At 37.7% G+C, this 17,404-nt stretch overlaps 1 protein-coding gene across 7 annotated transcripts in view; it reads right to left on the minus strand.

The window, feature by feature from the left end:
* The window catches only part of Tbce (Tubulin-binding cofactor E), a 319,945-nt gene that overhangs the window by 282,389 nt on the left and 20,152 nt on the right, over positions 1-17,404 (minus strand). For all 7 annotated transcript variants that reach the window (XM_090399269.1, XM_090399264.1, XM_090399265.1 and 4 more), the window contains exon 2: positions 2,685-2,807. In XM_090399269.1, the coding sequence (XP_090255395.1) occupies positions 2,685-2,787 (103 nt within the window). In that variant the 5' untranslated portion in view covers positions 2,788-2,807. The remainder of the gene's footprint in view (positions 1-2,684; positions 2,808-17,404) is intronic.

Raw genomic sequence — 17,404 nt, forward strand, 5'->3', positions numbered from 1 at the left:
CTTCTCGGTAATTCTCGATCTTCGCAATGCGTGCCAACGCGGTCACGTGTTTTCACGCCGATCTCCTTAGCTCCCTCTATTTATTCGCACGTATACCTGTTTTCTCTTCATGGAAGACGCTTAGGTTTCTTTTTCCAGTACTTCTTTCCCTCCTTTCTTACAGGACAGCAAAAGTGACCCTTGAACCCTGACTCATAGGCTTTGCTATTTTAGTACAAGAGACTGGTCTTTTCAAGTGGATTTGCCAGCTTACATGGATCTCTATATCTGGCTCACACTTAATACAGATTATATATAAAAGCTCATTATACAATTTTATACAATTCCTAAATTTTAATTGTTTTGCACTTGTAAACAGCTTACACTTATCCTATTGCCAACGTTCCATATTCTCTGCTCAAGTTGGATTAAAGTTGTGACCTGAATATTTTATAATAAACATTTCATAACTTATTCAGGACACAACGGTACCCATATACAAAAAGGGAAATAAAACTGAATGTGAGAATTACAGAGGTATTTCCCTACTGAGTGTTCCTGGCAAGTGCTCAGTGACTACAGAACTATAAGCATACTCTCACATGCCTTCAAAGTACTGCTACGAATATTAAATCAAAGATTGTATAATAGAGTGGAGTATTTTCTGGGGGATGATCAATTTGGATTTAGAAAAGCCAGAGGAACCAGAGATGCAACTGGAGTAATGAGGACCATATGCGAAAGGAATATAGAAGTAAATAAAGAAGTTTATATTTGTTTCATCGACCTTGGAAAAGCATTTGACATGGTGAAATGGGAAAATCTGATGGAAATATTATGCAAAATAGGTTTAGATTGGAGAGACCGAAGGTTAATAGCTGAATTAGATATGAACCAGACAGCCATAATAAAGACAAAAAGTAGGAAAAACTAAAAAATGTGTGATATGCAGAGGTGTAAGACAGGGATGCTGCCTGTCACCAACACTCTTCAATATGTTTGCAGAAGAAATCATAAAAGAAGCATTTTATGAAGAGGAAAGTGGAATCACTATTGGAGGAAGAACAATACAAAATATTAGATTTGCAGATGATTAAGCAATATTAGCTAATACCGAAGATGAACTACAACACCTAATGCAAAAATTTGAACATATATGCAAAAAATATGGTATGCAAATTAACGCAAAGAAAATAAAAGTGATGAGAGTCTCCAGGAAACCAGGAAGTATCAAGGTGATGATGAATGGAGAAAGTGTAGAGCAAGTGAGACAATACAAATACCTTGGTAGTATGATACAAGAAAATGGAAAATGTGACATGGAAATAAAAGAAAGAATTAACAAAGGAAAATATGCTTTTTATAACAAGAAAAATTTGTTTATTAATAAAATGAATAAAAATCTAAAGAAAAAGCTTATTAAGTGCTATATTTGGAGTATGACCTTATATGGGTCAGAAACATGGACAATTAGGAAGAAAGAAGCTAAAAGGTTGGAGGCATTTGAAATGTGGTTATGGAGAAGAATGGAGAAAATAAAGTGGACTGAAAAAAATCACCAATGAAGAAGTATTACAAAGAGTTGAAGAAGAAAGGAATTTACTAAAGACCATAAGAAGAAGAAGAAGAAGAAAGCATAATTGGATTGGACATGTATTAAGAGGAGACAGCCTACTGAAAAGAATGATAGAAGGGAAAATTGAAGAAAAGCGACCAAGAGGAAGAAGACGACTAACGATGATATAATGGGAACAAGAAGATATCAGGAAATGAAGGAGAAAGCAAGAGACAGAAGAAATTGGGGGAAGAGAATCTGCTGAGTTATAACATTGGACCTGTCAAGAGACAGAACACTAATGATGATGATGATAATAGAAATGCAATAGAAGTGCATTACTACTGTACCACTGAGTGAAGATTTGGTCTCTTATAGTATGTTTGGCGTAATCTGGAAGGACATCACCCATATATGTTAGAAAAGGTGGGGGGGGGGGGGACAGGAGACTGAAAGCAGAAAGTTTGCTCTGAAGGTCAAACATGGTAGAAGGTACTTCAGGCCTACAATGAGCAATCTGAGATGGTGATGTTCCAGTGGGCGATGAATGTCATCTAACACTTAGCTAAGGGTACAATTGTTGTCATCTCCAAAAAGGGAAGGTACACTTTTATGGCAGTCAGAACCCTATATCTATGATCAGACTCTGCTGTAGGAAGGTAGAACGATTTGGCTAGGAAGAACTATATCTTGCACGACACCAGCACATTATTATCTGATCTGTCTATGACTCTCTGCTCCATGATACTATCTAAAAGAATCTAAAAAAATTGCAAATCAAAATACTTGCCTAACAAAAATACACAATTCTCCCCTCACCGCTACTCAACTGGTATAGGCAACTAAAATATTGCCTGATGTAAGAACATTTTTATCTTGTAAGAAAAAAGTATAGATGTCAGTAATTTTGAATGAAAATATAAATAAAGTTAGATGTATCCTTCAACTAAACATTGAACATTTACTTTGTAATCACAGTAAATATTAATGAGATGTCTAATGTTTCAGCTATTCTATGTTCATGCATATTGAAGAAAATAGGTGAGAAAAATGGATTATGCTATCAAAGATTTCCATTATAGACATATCTAATAGATGTATCATGACTAACAAAATATATCTAACAAACAATATTAAAGAAATGAAATACCAGACACTGATTCCAGTTCCCCAACATATTGAACTGTTCCAAATTCTTTATCGCATAAAATCCGTGATCCAACTGCAAAAGATAATGGCTCTGTGTCCTTCATGCTTTATACTGAAACACGATCTAGTTGAATCATTTTAAATTTATATCAATGAAACAGTCATGAATTATTACGAAGATATTTTTGTAGAATATATTGAAAATATAATAATTTTTTAGAGCACAATTATTATAATACAGAACTGCAATTATTAGAAACAGTGTCCTCCAGGATTGCTTTTCATTTATATGTTCCTTCCTTGAGTACAGACTTATTATGAATGCACATTCAAGTATTCATGAATTATTCCATTTCAAAACAATTAAGTGCATTTATAATAGTCCCATTAATGTTCTGCTAAAAATGCAGTCACTAACATTACACATAAATAAAAATAATCTGCTTAGGATTCATATTTAGAACAAACTATTAGTACCAACTTCTTTTCAACCTGCTACTTGTTTATCCTCTGAATCACTCTCTACAGTCATCTACAGTCTAAATTCTTGGCCTGTAGAAGGCAGAATACTTTTGTATGCTAAGTAGCAATTACTACAGTTCTAACAAATCAGCTTTAGTTATATTTTATAATTAATCACTCTGTAATGATTATATATAATGAAAGTTGATTTGCTACAAATAAAAAATGATAAAATAAATTAACATTTACAACTAATTTAATAAATTTTTGAAAATGACAATTTGTGTGCCTGGAGGAGTTGTAAGGTGTTAGACGGGTTGAGGACTAGGATTCAGAAATGAGTTGATGATAGTATTCTTTATGATGTTTATTCAAATTAAGTGGATATCGAATCCAACATTATTTCTTAGCCGAATAAGAAACTCAAAGATAGAAAATCTATCTAAGAGTTTCATGCCGAATATAGAACACTAAAAGTTCACCGAAGTGAAACCTATTGGCTCTTTATCTCAGTTCTTTATGATGGTTGATCAGCCTGGGTTTGTTAGGGGAGATCATGCTTTAGCACTCTGCTTCTTTATTATTACGTGACACTTCCAGGGAGTTCAAGGACTCATCGTGGGAGGGCACACTACTCTACTTCGCTCAATACATCTCATCCTCTCCACTATAATAAATTTAGTTTAATTCTTTATCCAAGTATAAGCAAACAAAGTCTGCGCCTGAAAATATCTTCAGGACTGAGGTATGGTGGTACATCCCTTGGCAACTCATAGCAAAAGTGAACAAAGCTCTCATCACTCCTTGTCTAAATATCTCCCATAATGCAAAGCACATCTCCTCGCGGACATGTATACTGCTATGCATTAAGGGAAGGGCCACTACCCAGACTGGTTTTGACCGTTATTAGGTCTCGTCAGTGGGAGGCAGACCCAGAGTGGTGATACTAAGGCAGAAGCAATGGAGAGGTCATATTACCAAGACAAGTTGCCAACCGATGTACCACCTTATTATTAAATTACTCTGGATTTAGAGAAAGATATTGGAAGTTTATTTTGCACTTGGTTAGACTATAATAAATTTAGTTTAATCCTTTATCCAAGTGTAAGCAAACAAAGTCTGCCCCTGAAAATATCTTCAGGACAGAGGTAAAGTGGTACATCCTTTGGCAACTCATAGCAAAGGGAGATATTTAGACAAGGAGTGATGAGAGCTTTGTTCACCTTTGCTATGAGTAGCCAAGGGATGGACCACCTTACCTCAGTCCTGAAGATATTTTCAGGACTGAGTGGTGCAGACTTTGTTTGCACCACTCAAGACAGGTGCAGACTTTGTTTGCTTACACTTGGATAAAGGATTAAACTAAATTTATTATAGTCCAACCAAGTGCAAAATAAACTTCCAACATCCTCTTCACTACTACTTAATTCTCCAACTGTGACACAACTATCACAAATGGCATCTATCGATCTATTGCCCATCATAATCACTAACAACAGTATTTTTGTCTGTAAATAGCGTGTGTTCAGAAGGTCAATTTGTCTGTACGCAGGATGAAAAACCCTACTTTCCAGAGAAAAACCCTGCTACCACCGTATGAGATCGGCTAATTCACCTTTAACTGAAAAAGCCCATATAAGGATTTCCCATCGTTACGACGAGAATTGAACCCAGGTGTTTTCCAATCGAAAGTCACAATTCCGCTGTTCTTCCAATTGCACTACGGCAACAAGGTGACAAATTCACTGGATAATGCAGATGCACATAGTAGTGTACTTGGATTTTACAAAGGCCTATGATAGACTGCCACATGACAAGCTGGTAACTAAATTGAAATAGATGGGATTAAATAAAAGACTAATGAGTTGGATAGCCGACTGGCTAACAGATAGGTATCAGCAGATTGTGTATGGAGGAATGATATCCCAAAAGAGGAAGGTCACTAGTGGAGTACCACAGGGATCTGTTTTGGGATTATTATTGTTTAACTTGTATATCAATATGGAGTGGCTTAATTGGAGATATGCAGCTGTTTATCAATGATTCCAAGTTGGGAAGTAGTAGGAGAGGTAGAGTAGATGTTGTGGTTGCAGGAGGATCTCAATAGACTATGTAAGTAGGCAAGCTATCAGTTTAATCTTGCAAAGTGCAAGGTTTTGAAATTTGGTAGACAAGGTTGGAAAACAAAGTATACAATTAATGAGGAAATTTTGAACGAGGTGGAAGAGATTACAGATATGAGAGTGATGGTGGACAAAGACTTGAAGTTTCGAAGTTACATTGCTAAAATTATTAGAACACTGCAACAGTTATAGCAATAATGAGGAGGACTGACATCTTCTACATGTCAGTCCTCCTTTATGATTATGTATTTAAGTTGATGCGTTAGTACAAGTTTAAGCCGCTTTGCCTGTCACTATTATTGTGCTACTGCACAACGCTATTGCACAGTTGAAAGGCAACATTTCACATAACCTTTTTAGTGAATTTTCTTTCAGCCTACTTCAGTTGCATGTGTGTAACATATTTTTAGAAATGGAAGGAAATAATGTACATTACCACCATATTTTGCTTTTTTATTTTAAAAAAGGCAAACGAGCTGCGGAAGCCCATAAAAAAATATGCAGCGTATATGGGGATGGTGCCTTACCAGAATACGTATGCCAAAAGTGGTTTGCCAAATTCCATTCTGGAGATTTCAACGTCAGTGATGCGCCTTGTGCCAGTTGCCTGACTGAGGTTGATTCGAGTGTTGCGAAGGATATCGTCGACAAAAATCCGTCACAAACAGTGCAGGAGATTGCTGCAATACTGAACATATCCCATACAAGCATTGAAAACCATTTGCACAAGCTGGGATATGTTTCAAAACTCAATGTTTAGGTGCCGCATGAATTGACTGAGGACAATATGACTGATCACATATCCATCTGTGATTCGCTGTGACGTCACCAAGAAAACAATCCTTTTTTGAAGCGGATGATTATGGGAGATGAAAAATGGGTCGTGCATGATAACATGGTACATAAAAGATCGTGGGGACACAAGAGCAAACTGCCGCAAACAACCTCAAAAGTGGGATTGCACCCAAAGAAGATCATGCTCTCTGCGTGGTGGGATTATAAAGGTGTTACCGTCAGGCATATTGATTGATTCAACTGTCTATTGCTCACAGCTAATGGCCCATGCAATTAGCACAAAACATCCTGAATTGGCAAAGCAGAAAGGAGTTGTCTTTCATCATGACAACAGACCCCACACATTGTTAACAACCTGGAATAAACTGTTACGTCTGGGCTGGGATGTTTTGCCACATCCTCCGTATTCACCAGACCTGGCACCTTCCGATTACCACTTATTCGATCGTTGCAGAATTCTCTGAACGAGAAAACCTTCGCTAATGAGGAAGCTGTCAAAAGACACCTGGATCAGTTTATGAATGCAGCATAATGAAGTTGGTGGACAGATGGCAAGAGGTCATTGATAAAGAGGGTCAATATATAGCTGATTAATACATATTATATATATTAAATAAAATGTGTTTCATTCCACCCTGAAAAAAAGAACTTATTTGCCAACCCAATATAAGCTCTCATCAGGCTATATATGGGATACTGTGCACAGATTTGATGATGTATTGGAAAGGATCCAGAGAAGGTTAATGAAGTGTCAGGTCTATGGAATGCTAGATATGAGGAGAGATTGAGAGAATGCAACATGCAGAGATTTGTGAATAGAAGATGGAGAGGGTATACCACTGAGACATCAAAAAGTTGGTGAGGGATTGTTATCCGATTAATGCTGAGGAGATTTTTCATAGAGTATAGGGAGACAAGGGTAGAACAAGAGGCCAAGGTGGGAGCAGGAGGGTGGCAGGTTCCTCGCAAGGGAGTAATTGGTGAGTGGAATGCATTGCCTGAAAGTGTGTTGAATGCATAAACTGTGAATGAGTTTAAGACACAGTTCGATTATCTTTTTGCATGAGAGAGTATGGAGTTCTATGACTGCATGTAATTCAGATGTTAATAACAACATATCCACAGGGATAATTTTTTTTTTTTTTTTGGGGGGGGGGGTTGCCTTTAAGCTTGCACAGCCAATTTCTTTCCACACACATTTCTATTTGACAGTGGCTTAAGTTGATTTTAGGTAATGCACCAATATCATAAATAGATAGGTCACTTATATGAAATCCTATGATAATGTACAGTTAAATCTAGGGATACATTAGTTGGCCTTATATAGCAGTAAAGAGCATATGGTGATAAAAATATGCATGTATATTATTATTATTACCACCCCAAGACTGGAGTCAAAGACTCATCCGGGAGGTCCTTTTATCACACACACAGCTCATCATACCGTGTTTTAAACACAATGAAACTCTTTGCAGACACCACATTCTCAGGCAAGGCATTCCAATCATTCACAACTCTGCACAAAAAAAACCTGTCTCTCACTCCCCTACTCACACCCTCTTTATACAGTTTCCAGAGATGACCTCAGGTTCTCCCCTGATCTCTCACTATTCTCTGTAAACTATAATCTATAACCCCTTACCAACTTGTAGGTCTCTAATCATATCTCCCCTATTCCTCCTGTCCAACAGACTCTGCAAATTACATCTCCTCAATCTTTCCTCACACTCGACATTCCAGAGGTCAGAAACTACCTTAGTCAGTCTCCTTTGGACCCTTTCCAACATCTCTTCATCCTTCTGAAAATCCGGTGACCAAATCTGGATACAATAATCCATGTGTGGCCTAATCAAAGCCTTATACAACGGAACAAGAATCTCCCTACTTCTACACGTTTCCTCCGCATCATTCCCAGAAGTCTTTGTGTTGTCTTCACAATTTTGGCGATGTGTCCCCTAAATTTTAGATCCTTATCCACTATCACCCCCAGATCTCTTATTTCCTCTGCCTCGAACAATATATTCTCACCAAGCATAAATTCTGCATCCCATCTTTTTTTCCAAATTTTAAAACCTTACATTTTGTAACATTGAATTCGCATCCCCATTTCCGTGCCCAATCACTCAATCTATTCAAGTCTTCCTGTAAGGCCACAACATCTTCACTACACTTCATGGTTCGTCCCAACTTTGCATCATCTGCAAACAACTGAATATCTCCATCCAAATCTTTGCCAATATCATTAATATACAAGTTAAATAGTAATGGTCCTAAAACAGACCCCTGAGGCACTCCACTAGTGACTTTCCTTTTCCCGGATATCGCACCCCCATACACAACTTGTTGATACCTATCAGATAGCCAGTCTCCAATTCAATGCACTAATCTAATATCCAACACCATCTGCTCTAGTTTGACTGTCAACTTATCATGAGGTACTTTATCAAAAGCTTTTGCAAAATCCAAGTATATTACTGTGTATCCTTCTCCTCTGTCCAAGGAAGCAGTCACTTTATCGTAATAAGTAAGTAGATTACAAAAACATGACCTCCCTTTAGCAAATCCATGCTGTCCATCAAAGATAATACCATTGTTATCAACCCAACTCTGGATCCTAGTTCTCACAAGCTTCTCCAACAACTTAACCACAACACCTGACACAGAGATAGGCCTATAGGTGGATGCTTGAGTTCGATCACCTCCTTTATGAAGTGGCACAATCTTGCCCTCCTTCCACTCTTTAGGAACTTGACCAAGTGTGAGACTCGTATTAAAAAAATATGTCAAGGCAGGTGTCAACTCCCTGGCACATTCTTTCAGAATACGTGGTGATATATTATCAAGTCCCACAGCCTTATTAAAATCTATTTTACTCAACTCTCCATACACCCCTTGCTTACCTATAGTCAGTCTCTCCTCCCCATCATCATTAACTCCTCTCAATCCTTCCATGAAGTCACATTCACAAGATTGAAAGATCTTTATGAACTGCTCATTAAGTATCTCCATCACACATTCTACATCAGCTGTCTTTATACCATTTTCTCTAATCAATGTCATCCTTCCATAATTATTCTTTCTTTTGCTGGCTACATATCAAAAGAGCTCCTTAAGATTCTTTTTGGCTTCATTAGCCAACTGCTGTTCATACCTCTCTTTAGCTACCCTCACCAACCAAGTCACCCTCATGGAATTGGTTATTTCCACTTCTCTTATGCTGCCTCCACAATGCCATTTTTCTCTGTATCGCATGCTTAATCTCTTTATTCATCCATCTCACACTCACCTCATTTAACCTTCTCACCCTTGGAATACATTTAGACATTGCATCTACTAAACATTTTATGAAAATCCCCCAAGCTGCAATGATCTCTTTTCCAGCTAACTCCTCATTCCACGCTACACCCGCCAGCTGTCTCCTGAGCTCTTCATAATCACCCCCTTGTAGTTCAACATACACCCTTTCTCACAGAGGTCCTCGCACTGCTGGCAACCACCCAGGTAATCACCTCATGGTCACTCTCACCAATTGGTGGATGATTTGACACCTCATTTATAATTACATCCTCTGATGAGATGACCAAATCCAAGACCCTCAATCCTCGTGTGCCCTTTGTTACATACTGTTGCATTCAAAAACAGGGAATGCCCAGTACTGATTTCAACACTATACTTTTTTTTAACTGTGAATGTATTATTTGAAATATTACTATTATATACTTTCATCACCTGACATAAATGTCAGGTGATGAGAGTATATAATAGTAATGTTTTTTTATTCACTTCTACATAGAGAATAAAATCTAAAGATTGTATAAAAAAAAAAAAAAACCAAAAGAAGAATACTGGCAGAGCTAGAGAGAAGCTAAATTGGTGGAAAAGGATCTCGGCCTTACATATCATGAGGCACAAAAAAGGATGAATACACAGAATAATGCTGAAAAAAAGAAAAAAAGTGCGAAATACTCATACCAGTGTCCTAATTGCTCCCTCAGCTTGCACTTACAAGTTTTCTTATTGTTTTTGATGGAGAAGAACAGTCTCCTAAATTTCAGGAAGTTTCTTGCAGCCAAATTTACTTCAATCAGGAACATTCTGTAGAGGACGTGCTAATATCTAAGACAGTCGCCTTTCACTTCTGAAGCAGTCTTTTAAATGGAGTGTGCAATAAAATGGAGTAGTTTTTCCATCTTATTATTATTACCACAAGACCTCATGGAATCAAAGACTCATCCGGGAGGTCCTTTTATCACACACACACATCTCATCATACCGTGTCTTAAACACACTCAAACTCCTTGCAGACACCACACTCTCAAGTAAGGTATTCCAATCATTCACAACTCTGTACGTAAAAAACCTGCCTCTCACTCCCCTACTCACACCCTCTTTATACAGTTTCCAGGGATGACCTCTGGTTCTCCCCTGATCTCTCACTATTCTCTGTAAAACTTCTCCACCATTGATCCTATAACAACCTCTTACCAATTTGTAGGGTCCAATTTATTGCACAAATGGTGTAAGGTAATATCTACTAGTTTGCTTTTTTCACTTTGTAATAAATATGGGTTTTGTGTTCTCTTCTTTTGGCTGCAGATCTACAAGATTTCCCCAACAGACAAGTTTGCATTGGCAATAGATTGGCTGGTATGGTTAGATGAATGGTTAACGTACCTGCTCTTCAGCCAATAGGCTGTTGGTTCAAATATCCCCACGGGCATGGCTGTTTGTGATTATCTATATGGAAGATAAATTTCTTTGCCTGGGTTAAACAGGGCACGAGAACATTACATCACAGCGTGTATGCATTCCCATCCATTGCAACTTCCCACACAGTCAACATCAACTGGTGTTACTAGAAATTGGTATGACACTACTTATACCAAGATCCTTTCCATGACTGTGTTGGAATTTCAAAAAAGCAAACTGGAGAAATTTTGCAAAAGAAGTGGATAAATGTGTTCGTTGGATACCTGTTAGTTACGGAGTACAAGAGATTCGTAGGAGCAATCATATCGACTGTGAAAAAATATATCCTTAGAGGTTACAGAAAAGATTATGTCTCTGGATGGAATGAAGAGAGTGAAAATCTTTATAGAGAGTTCCTCAAAAGTGAAGATCCTGAAATAGCAGATGAATTACTAAATAGTCTGAACTCATCTTGAAAAACAATATGGATTGACTTCAAATGATCAAGTAGAAAAGCTTGGATTCTTCTCAAAAACTATACACAACTAATCTACCTAAAAGAAAAAGCATAACGATCTTCCCTGAGAAAACAGCTAAACATATCGTTAATATGTCAAGGGCATCTAGGGATCATGAACATACCAAGAAAGTTAAGAAAGAAATTAGATCATTAAAAACAAATGATCCTGTTGTTTCACAATATGCCTCAATCTTTACTTTAGATGAAGTAAAAGCCATCATAAAGGTCGTCAGAGCAGGCAAGACCCCAGGCTTCGACAGTATCCATCCTGTATTACTGATTAATAGTGGGTCAAATAATATAAAATGACTTTTTGAATTCTTTTTTGATATATCATTGACTGGTCAACTATCTAGCCAGTTTAAGGAGTCAAAAACAGTTCCTATTCCTAAACCTGGAAAACTGTCTCAGTGGGAAAAAAGTTACAGACCTATTGCTTTATTGAGTTGCACCTATAAAACGTTAGAATGTCTTCTGTACAACAGATTGTCCATACCAATCATGTAGCAAATCTCGAGTGAACAAGATGGTTTTAGAGAAAAACGTGGTTGCTGTGATCAAGCGCCAACTTTAACATCATACATAGAAGTTGGATTCCAGAAGCAAGAAAAAACATCAACTGTCTTCCTGGATCTAACAGCTGCCTATGACGCAGTATGGCATGAAGGTCTTATGTACAAATTTCTTAATATTGTCCCATGTAAACGGACTGCGTACTTAATTTCCTCTATGCTCATGGAACATTTCTTTCAATTTATATTAGGAAATAAAATGTCCCTACAACGAAAACTTAATAATGATCTTCCACAAGGGTCAGTATTGGCACCCATACTTTATAATCTATACACATACAACCTGCTCACCACAATCTCATCTAAGTTCTGTTATGCGCTGATGATGCTGTAATTGCCATTACCATTCGATAAAAATATGAGGCAGGCAGAAGAGGTACTTTGAAAAGATCTGAATACAATAGTGAATATTACAAAAAATGGAGGCTCCAGTTCAACCCAGACAAAACAGAAGTATCAAGCTTTCACCTTAATAATCACATGGCAGATGTCACTTTGCATATATGCTTTGAAGGATACTTACATCATCAAATTCCTGCCGTGTACCCTCAAAGGGTGTACAGGATATGATAGTACTACATGAAAAAATTACATCATTACTAACTTCCTATCTACAATTTTCCTCCAAATCAGTCTGTTACTTGTCAAGACTGTAACATTATCAGATCTTATATTTCTATCATCTAAGGCACTTTGTACCGTATCAATCCACCTATATCTTGGTGTTCCTCTGGGTCATTTTCCTGCCAACCTGGCAGAGAACACTTGTTTTGCTAATCTTTCCTCTCCCATTCTATTTAAGTGACCATACCATCTGAGATTAGCTCTGCTAACGCATTCCTGGATGTTGACAATGTCAAGCTCTTTCCTAATATCCACATTTTTAATATAATATCGCCATTTATGCCATTTGTTCACGCCTCTAATCTTTCTCAGGAATCTCATATCTGCGGTCTCTAGTCATTGGTCAAGTGTTTTACTTCTGAAGCAGCTCTCAGATCCATAAGTTAAAACTGGCTTGAACACTGTCTTGTATACAGCTAATTTAGTGTTCCGACTAATTTCTCTCTTATTCCATATGAACTTATTCAATTGACTTCCCACCATACCAGCTTTGCTGATTCTGTTGTCTGTTTCTAAATTTAATTTACCATCTTCAGTAAAAATCGTGCCTAAGTAGATGAAATGTTTTACTTGTTCCACAGATTCTCCATTCATAACACAGTTGACATTTTCAATGATTCTGCCTATTTTCATTGTCTTTGTCTTTTTATTGCTGACCTTCATACCATATTTATTCAACAGCTATTCAATTTTGTCAGAGAATCTTGCAAACTTGTAGCGGATTTATTTAGAAGTATAACATCATCCGCATAAAGAAGCAAAGAGCTGACATTAACATCTCCAATTTTGATATCAGGTTTAATACCACTTTCCTTCATAATGTGATCCATATAGATAATGAATATCAGAGGGGATAATGTACATCCTTGTCTCACACCAGATTTAACATTAAACCATCTTCCTGTACTTCCTTCAATTCTAACTGCTGACTTACAACTCAAATAAAGACTAAGTATTGCTTGATACAATGCCCCATTGACACCATATAACTGCAGCATATTGAATAGCTTTTCTCTTGGCACTTTGTTATATGCCTTTTCCAAATCAACAAAACTTAAATACAGATCTTTGTTATATTCCCATGCTTTCTCGACTATTTGTCGTAAAGTGAAGATCTGATCCTGACAACCTCTATTTGGCCTGAATCCAGCTTGTTCTTCACCCAGCTTTTCTTCCACAATTCTTCTCAACCGTTTCTCAAGTATACTTGCATAGATCTTGCCAGGAACACTCAGTAGGGAAATATCTCTGTAATTCTCACATTCAGTTTTATTTCCCTTTTTATATATGGGTACTATGACAGCTCTACTCCAATCATTGGGAATTCATCCCTCTGTCCAGGCTTTCTGAACTATGCAGTGCAGTCACTGTAAGACTTTTATACAACCATACTTCAGCATGTCTGGTCGAATATCATCTACTCCTGCTGCCTTTCCACATTTCAAGCCTTTGATGGCTTTTTCTACTTCAAGTATGGGTATGTATTCCTGACTGCATGCCTGGTCAGTGTTTTTTACCACTGTGCTGTCCTGACTGCTTGTTTCATTTAGCAGTTTTTCAAAGTAATTACTCCATACTTCAAGGATATCTTTTTCTTCTGTTTTCATGTCACCTCTATCATCTCTAACTCCTTTTACAGCACTCTTTCCTCCATTCCTAAGCGTCTTCAACAACCTCCAGAATATTTTGCCACCTTCTTGATACTGATTTTCTATATTCTTGCCAAAGTCCTCCCATGACTTTTGTTTAGCTAGTTTTACACACTGTTAGCTTTCTTACATTTGTCTCTGTATTCTGTAAGAGTAAAAGCTGACTTATTTGCCAGGAACTTTTGGTATGCTTTCTTCATTTCCTTCACTGCCTCTTTAACTTCCTGTGTCCACCAGGGAGTTCTGATTTTTTTTATCCTTGCACACAACCTCACCACATGCCTCTCTGGCAGAATCAATCAATGTTTTCTTCAGTTTGCCACTGAATCTCCAAGGTTTGATTCCTGTTCTCAAACTCTTTCATTTTCTTTTCAATAATCTTTCTGTATTTTAGTCTACAGTTCACATCTGAGAGCTGCTCAACTTTTATTTGCTTTAAAATAAAGCAAAAAATAAAAAAAAAGCAAATAAGGCTGGCTTGTGGCGGCCAAGCGTTCATAGCGACGTCGCTTTTTGATCCTTCGATGTTGGCTCTTCCTATTATTGCGAAGCAGAATTCGCCAAGCGTTGGATTGTTCACCCACTAATAGGGAACGTGAGCTGGGTTTAGACCATCGTGAGACAGGTTAGTTTTACCCTACTGATGACCAAGTAGAGGAAATAAGAGATCTGGGAGTGATAGTGGATAAGGATCTAAAATTTAGGGGACACATCGCCAAAATTGTGAAAACAACACAAAGACTTCTGGGAATGATGCGGAGGAAACGTGTAGAAGTAGGGAGATTCTTGTTCCGTTGTATAAGGCTTTGATTAGGCCACACATGGACTATTGTATCCAGATTTGGTCACCGGATTTTCAGAAGGATGAAGAGATGTTGGAAAGGGTCCAAAGAAGACTGACTAAGGTAGTTTCTGACCTCTGGAATGTCGAGTATGAGGAAAGATTGAAAAGATATAATTTGCAGAGTCTAGTGGAAAGAAGGAAGAGGGGAGATATGATAGAGACCTACAAGTTGGTAAGGGGTTGTTATAGGATCAATGGTGGAGAAGTTCTACAGAGAATAGTGGGAGATCAGGGGAGAACCAGAGGTCATCCCTGGAAACTGTATAAAGAGGGTGTGAGTAGGGGAGTGAGAGGCAGGTTTTTTTCGTGCAGAGTTGTGAATGATTGGAATGCCTTGCCTTAGAGTGTGGTGTCTGCGAGGAGTTTGAATGTGTTTAAGACCCGGTATGATGAAATGTGTGTGAGATAAAAGGACCTCCTAGATGAGTCTTTGACTCCATGAGGTCTTGTTTAATAATTATAATAATAATAATAATAATAATAAAACTTTCTTACATGATATTCTTTTCAATATGAAATTCAATTTTATCCTGTTCAAGACTAAATAGTGATCACTTCCAATTTCAAATCCTCTGTACACTCTGGTGTCCTGCACTAGGGAGAAAACATCAATCAACAATAACATAGTCAATGAGACTTTTCTTATTCCTAGCCTCTTCTCCCCATGTGAATTTGTGCACATTTTTATGTTGGAACATGGTGTTAGTAATAACCAGTCCATGTCCTCAGCAGAAATCCAACAGGTAATTGCCATTATTATTAGTTTTGCTCTTTTCTCCAAATTTTCCCAAAATATTTTTGTATGTCTCACAATCATTTCCTACTCTCCTATTTAGATCCCCAACAAGGACCAACTTTTCCTTTTCATTGTGTCAGTTGCTTTTTCTAAATCATCAAAAAATTCCTCCACTTCTACCTTAGTAGAACCGTCTGTGGGACCAGAGGCACAAATAAGTCTCATTGTCCAGTTCCCCATTCTCATATTTGTCCACATTACTCTACTTGAGACTGACTGCCATTCAAGAAGATTAGCCTCGTATTTTGTGTTGAATACTATGGCTACTCCTTCTTTTCTTAGATTGTCATTTCCTGAATATAACATTTTGTATTTATTTCTCAGAAAGATCTCACCAGTTTTGGCCTTTTTTGTTTCAGTCACCCCTATTATGTTGATCTCGTACTTATCTAATTCCTCAGCTAGCTCCATTTCTTTGCCATTCAGGCTTCTTACGTTGATAGTACCGATCTTTAACTCTGGTGATGTTGAGTTGGGGTTTGTTTTCAGATTTGTTCCAGTAGATGACTTTTTGCTGTTCGCCCTGGTTCACTGGCGAAAACAACGGGGCCTTGTTTAACCAGGCGATGTCCCATCCGGCATGAAATTTTGTCATGTTGTACCATCATTTTTTTATTTTGGTTTAACCAATAAGAATACAATTTGGTCAGCTAAATCCCAAATTGCCAGCCCATACTCGTTCGTTCAGTATCAAAGTAGATACCCAACAGGGTGCACCACGAGAAGGTGAGGATTGGACATTAGGTTAGAAGCCCTGGTCGGTTCTCCGCATTCCTTTAAAGGCTATGTGGAGGTCTCCTCTCAGTTATACAGCTTTGACCCTTAACCACCCCAAGGTTGCTTACTACAACATAATAAGTTTCCAAAGTATTTGAGCATGACATTGGACAGCATACTCTCTTATAAGCAACACCTAACAAACATTGCTGCTAAGTTAAGAATCCATAAGAATATAATACAAAACTAACAGGCACGACATGGGGAGCAACAGTCGATAATCTATGGTTCACAGCTCTCAGTCTAGTTTTCTCTGTTGCCAAATATTGTTCGCCAGTGTGGCTAAATAGCATACATGTTAAACTTGTTGATAACCAGATAATTATACAATGAGGCTGATTTCTGACGCAATCAAATCAACACCCACCCACTCACACACACACTGGCTCCTGGCAACATTGTTACACCAAGTCTGCGCAGGGCTAAAGCTCTCTTACACAATTATAAGAAAATCCTGGATAACACAGCCCTGCCAATACACTTAGATCTCCCAGATTTAAGTACACAACAACTGAGATCGAGACATCTACCACTACAATTAGCCCAACAACTATTACAATTTAACTTCGACCTGAAGTAAAAGTGGCAAGAACAGTGAAAGAGCCAGACAGATGATATTACAAAATTTTTTCTCAACAAATTACAAAAAAGTTTTAATGCTTGCTCTAACCTTCCATGAAAATTTTGGACTCAGCTTAAAAGAATACGAATTGGTCACGGTGTACGTGCAGATATGATATTTAAATGGGGGTCAATGACTGTCCTGTCCCCACATTGTGATTGTGGAACTCAAAGAGAAACTGTGGACCATATTGTGACCCAATGTTATCTTAGAGCATATTCAGGAGACAAATCGGACTTTTTAAGTGC

The sequence above is a fragment of the Typopeltis vanoorti genome, chromosome 10 (genome assembly GCF_054136105.1).
Source record: "Typopeltis vanoorti isolate ZY-2024b chromosome 10, IOZ_Tvanoo_1.0, whole genome shotgun sequence".
Taxonomy (NCBI): domain Eukaryota; kingdom Metazoa; phylum Arthropoda; class Arachnida; order Uropygi; family Thelyphonidae; genus Typopeltis; species Typopeltis vanoorti.